Genomic DNA, 5,600 nt, shown 5'->3' with positions numbered 1-5,600 from the left:
GCTTAATTCGTCCCTACTGGCAGTGGATGGATGCATGTTCAGCTAGCTAGGTATATAGATATGGATAGCTTGGTCGTTCTTTACAACTGTGTGTTGCTTATCCTGCTAGCCATGTCATGCAAATTGAACACCTTCGGTTTTGTTCTCATTCTTGTTAATGTATGCATATGCATCCCTCATGCTCTACTTGTTTCATTTGCATGGAAAGTGTGTGCTTCTATTGTTACTTGGCTTCAGGGCGGATCCATAACAAAAATGACCGGGGTGCCCACATATACACCATATACAGGTGGATACCAAACAATATAGAATTAACACACAACAAATTATAAAATGCCGAGCAGTAAAAATGTGACCGACCTGCGTCACCCGCTCGCCGCTGCACTAGGCCACTACTACAGCCTGCAGGTCGATGTATAATTAATCGAAGGATGTGTGTATGCATCTTAATTTTGTCTAATTATCATTCTCTAAATTATATGGCTACGATTTCTTAATTTGAAGGCATTATAATGTTTTAATCTTGCCCAATTCTTATTCTCTAAATTGCATGGTTAGGGCTTACGTTCAAGGGTGTTCAAGGGTATTACAACTGGAAAACAAATTGCTTTTATTTTTTTTATTTTTCTTGAATGATTCACATCTAGTTGGATCATTTCTTGGCCATGCAGAACGACAATAAAACCCAATTTCCTGTAAATTTAACTTCATAACCGTATAATTCAATCATTATGTTCTCTTTTGTTGTTTCTATTTTTCCATCAACAAACACACATAATGTAACTCTGTGCAGACTTGCGCTAACATAACAACCAACAAATTTTAGGGGAATTTATGGAAATGATTCTTCAAAATACGAAGAGCTCAACACAAGATGATAATGATGGCCCATTACATGTACCAATTGATTCTCCGTCAACTAGTCTTTTACGCTTGCTCATTTTGGCAAGCAATTTTACTGCATGACATTGTGTATTATTCTTGTGTGTTAATTCTTTGCATATTATTGCTTGGTATCCATCTGTATATGGTGTATATGTGGGCACCGGGTCATTTTTGTTCCGGGTCCGTCCCTGAAGCCAGGCAACAACAACAAAAAGCACACACTTTCCATGAAGATGAGACGATCAGAGCATGAGGAATGTATATGCATACTTTAACAAGAATGAGAACAAAATCAAAGGTGTTCAATTTGGCACAACATGGCTTGGAGAGGTTCGAGAAACCTAGCACTTGTCACCACCTACGCATGGCCTCCGTAGCAGGACAAACAATACACAGTTGTAAAGACGAGCGAGCTATCTCTATCTATCTATCTAGCTAAACATCCATCCATCCACTTCTAGTAGGGACAAATTAAACAAAGCAAGTAAAACGCCGAGGCTTCTGTGGCAAGTTCCTTCCTTGTACAAGCACTCACTCCTATTTAAGAACCTCCTCTCATATGTGTAGATATCCCATAGTTACACAAATCTTCATCATTTCATTTCCCCCAATATTTTTGCCACCCTAGAACCAATTTTCCAGACAGCCTCCGCCATGGCAGACCACATTCAAGTTCAGCGACAACAACTAAAGTTTCCGACGGGGTTCAGGTTTCACCCGACGGATGTGGAGATCATCACCTCCTACCTGGTCCCTAAGGTGTTGAACAAAGCATTCAACGCCATAGCGGTCGGGGAGGTGGACCTGAACAAATGCGAGCCGTGGGAACTCCCCGAGAAGGCGAACATGGGGGAGAAGGAGTGGTACTTCTTCTCCCAAAAGGACCGCAAGTACCCCACCGGTATACGGACCAACCGGGCCACGGCCGCCGGCTACTGGAAGGCCACTGGAAAGGACAAGGAGGTCTTCCACCAGGCGACCACGAGTCTCATCGGCATGAAGAAGACGTTGGTCTTCTACATGGGTAGGGCGCCTAGGGGGGAAAAGACCAACTGGGTAATGCACGAGTATAGGCTTGAGAGTGGAAAGCAAGGAACACCTGGCCTACCCACCGACATCACCACCGCCGCCGCCATTAACGCATCTTCCAAGGTATTTAAATACGCACTTCTAGTACTCCTGATTCATGAACACGTCCATACGTACTAGGCTACTAGCTAGTTGATTTGCATTGACTAAGTTTATGTATGTTGGTAGGAGGAGTATGTGGTTTGCAGGATATTCCATAAGAGCACTGGACTCAAGAAGGTTGTGATGTCGTCGTACGCCATTCCCATGCCAATGTCCATGGGAGCAGCGCAGCAACATGGCTTCCTTGAATCTGGTGCATTGCCTTCTCTCATGGGCTATGGCACATCATCGTCATCACCGGCGCCCCCATCGTTGCTACCTGCAGCTTCTTCATACCAGCTGCATAACGTCGGGGTGAGCTCGTCTATGATGGGTAGCGCGATGCTCCCGATGATGAATGACCACTACTTTGGGAACCACCACTACCAGAAGATGCCCACCCCACCACAGCCACTGATGTCGTCCTACCACCAAGACCACCACCAGCAACAACAACAATTGATTCAAATGCCGATGCAAATGCAGATGGGTGCAGACGAGGGCCTCATGGTCGGGGTCGAGCCTGGGAGCGGGCCGTCGTCCATATTGTCGCAGGAGGACACTGTGACCGGGTTGAGCAGCAATGGCGTTGGAACAACCGCTGATGAGATCTCGTCAATGAACATAGGCATGGATGGCATGTTGAAGTATTGATAATCAGATGATCCAAGTGCTGCTATATATATGTATGCATGCATAATCATCGATCAAAAGATGGATTCATATATACCACCATCTATATATATTGGTTTGCACCGCATTTTATTTTTCAGTGTGAGAAGAGAGCTTGTATGCATTACTTGGCCTGGCTTGCCTCTCTCCTGTGCTAGTATTGTGTGTATGTGTTGTGTACTGGCCTGTATATGCCACCCACCGATGTATACCTGATATATTTGCATGTGTTCAGTGTGTACATCATGCATGTATTGAACCTATGTGCAATAAACTATTTTATATAATTTTGAATGTTTGACAAAATGTATTGTTGTGAATTACATATGTGCATTTTATTTGGAAACGAATTTTCGTCAGGCACCAACCTAGTGGGATTTTCATTCACCATATGAACCCTTAATTCCACTTTAGAAATTTAACAAATGCATAAGATAAAAAAAATAGAAACACGGCAGTGATGCAAAGCTAACACGCACAAACCCTATAGCACATGCACACACATTCTACCCACGTGAGCTCAAAGAGACTGTGCTGACATGATGCTAACTCCTTGAATATGAGTGATGGAATATCATTGATCTTGCAAAATATGTGAATTTTTTATTGCCTTGATCGATGAGAATAAGATGGCCCAGATGCGTTGAAATGCTAATGCTATCTAGTTCAAAATCTGGATGTATACATTGACCTTGTTGCAATTTGATTGGTTCACGATTTCTTGTATTGCATTCGATTATGCAATACAATTTCAATTTCAAATCCATCTTTTCTAATATGTCACTTCTTTCATGAGGTTTTCTTGACAGGAAGCAGAGGATCAAGGATAATGTGTAAGTTCTTTTTTAGGATACATGATGTCCTGCATGTCCAAATGACTAGTTGAAAAATAATTTCAGGGAACCATTGTAACCCATTTTATATCGAACCAGAGGAGCTAAAGAGTGGCTTAGCCAGGGGCGGAGCTGCATGGCATCAGGGTCGAATTTTAATTTCAGCAGTGATTATCATCAACAGTATACATGTGCATTAGGCTACGTTAACTGTTGTGCATCAGGATCGGGTGCAAATTTATTTCCAGGAGCCAGTCTCGTGTCCCAGCCAGAGCTTTGGGTTCAGGTGGCTTTTGGGCTGGGGAGGCCGTAGCCTTTAGGCCTTTTGGCGATGGAGGTCGTGGGCCTATTGGGCACCTAGCTTTACAATGAATTTGGATACCTTATAATTCTCAGTTCTATTATTGCTGATATTTGATAATAATTATGTATTGATTGATGCCTCAATGAAATGCTTATATAAGTACAAACTCTAGGAGTCCAAGTATAGAAGAGATAGATTAGAATTCAAACTACCAGAACTAAACCGGCCGAATATACTCTAATATCCCCCCGCAGTGTCAACATCGGGTGTGACGATGTTGAGACTGGAGCATATGTCGGTGAAGGATGCATTGGGAAGTCCTTTTGTGAAGATATCAGCAAATTGCGCACTCGTTGGAACATGTAGAACTCGAACCTCGCCAAGAGCCACCTTCTCACGAACAAAGTGGATGTCGATCTCAATGTGCTTCGTGCAACGATGATGAACTGGATTAGATGCCAGATAGACTGCTGAAATGTTGTCGCAGTAAACAATGGTAGCACGCTCGAGTGGTCGATGAAGCTCCACGAGGAGCTGCCGAAGCCAGACGGCCTCGGCTATAGCATATGCAACAGCCCGATACTCAGATCCAGCGGAGGACCTAGAAACTGTATCCTGCCTTTTCGAAGACCAAGAAACAACATTATCACCCAAATAAACACAATAGCCGGATGTGGATCATCGAGTGTCGGGACAACCTGCCCAGTCTGCATCAGAATGTACTGTCAAGCTTGTTGGAGAGAAAGAATTAATAAGGAGGCCGTGGTCTAGAGTACCTTTGAGATAGCAAAGTATGCGGCTAATATGAGCAAGATGAGGAGCACGAGGGTCGTGCATAAAAAGACAAGCTTGTTGAACAGAGTAGGAAATATCGGGACGACTGAGAGTAGCATATTGAAGGGCACCGGTAATGTTGCGATAATAAGTGGGATCGGGAACGGGTTCACCATCAGCTGATAATTTGGCACTGGTGTCAGCAGGTGTTCGATAGGGTTGACAATCAGACATGCCGGCACGGGAGAGAAAATCTATAACATATTGGCGCTGGGAGAGAAAAAGAGTAGAGGGAGTACGAGAAACATTGATACCAAGAAAATGATGTGGAGGACCAAGATCAGTCATAGAAAATTCATCATTGAGAGAAGAGATTATTTGTTGTAGGAAAGTATCAGAAGAAGCGGTTAGAATAATATCATCCTAAGAGATAGGCGGTGTGATCAGAGGAATGAAAAACGAAGAGAGAGGAGTCGAATTTAGAAGGGACAAATCCAATGGTTTGAACGAAGGTAGCAAAACATCGGAACCAGGCTCGAGGAGCCTGCTTGAGACCATACAATGATTTGTTAAGAAGACAAACGCGATTCGCTGAGGAGGGATTTTCAAAACGAGAGGGTTGCTGGCAGTACACAGTTTCATTCAGTGTTCCATGGAGAAAATCATTTTTCACATCCAATAGATGAATGGGCCATGAAGAGGATACTGCAAGACTAAGGACGGTGCTAGGTTCTACCACAGGAGAAAAGGTCTCATCAAAATCAATGACATGCTGCTGTGAAAAACCACGACAAGCCCAACGAGCTTTGTGGCGGGCAAGAGAACCATCGGCATGAAACTTGTGGTGAAAAACCCATTTGCCAGAGACAATATTAACACCAGGAGGCTTGGGAACCAAAGTCCAGGTGTTGTTTTGCTGGAGAGCATCAATTTCGTCCCGCATAGCAGAAAACCAAACAGGA

At 43.6% G+C, this 5,600-nt stretch overlaps 1 protein-coding gene across 1 annotated transcript; it reads left to right on the top strand.

Moving 5' to 3' along the window:
- Positions 1–1,424: 1,424 nt before the first annotated feature.
- LOC123410360 (NAC domain-containing protein 92-like) lies at positions 1,425–3,033 on the top strand. The gene is made up of 2 exons (XM_045103290.1): positions 1,425–2,037; positions 2,143–3,033. Exons 1-2 carry the CDS (start codon positions 1,540–1,542, stop codon positions 2,707–2,709), a joined length of 1,065 nt encoding a protein of 354 aa, XP_044959225.1. The 5' UTR covers positions 1,425–1,539; the 3' UTR covers positions 2,710–3,033.
- The last annotated feature ends 2,567 nt before the right edge of the window (positions 3,034–5,600 follow it).

This window comes from Hordeum vulgare, chromosome 7H (genome assembly GCF_904849725.1).
Source record: "Hordeum vulgare subsp. vulgare chromosome 7H, MorexV3_pseudomolecules_assembly, whole genome shotgun sequence".
NCBI lineage: Eukaryota > Viridiplantae > Streptophyta > Magnoliopsida > Poales > Poaceae > Hordeum > Hordeum vulgare.
Note: the sequence above shows the minus strand (reverse complement) of the source record. Positions and strands in the feature narration are given on the sequence as shown.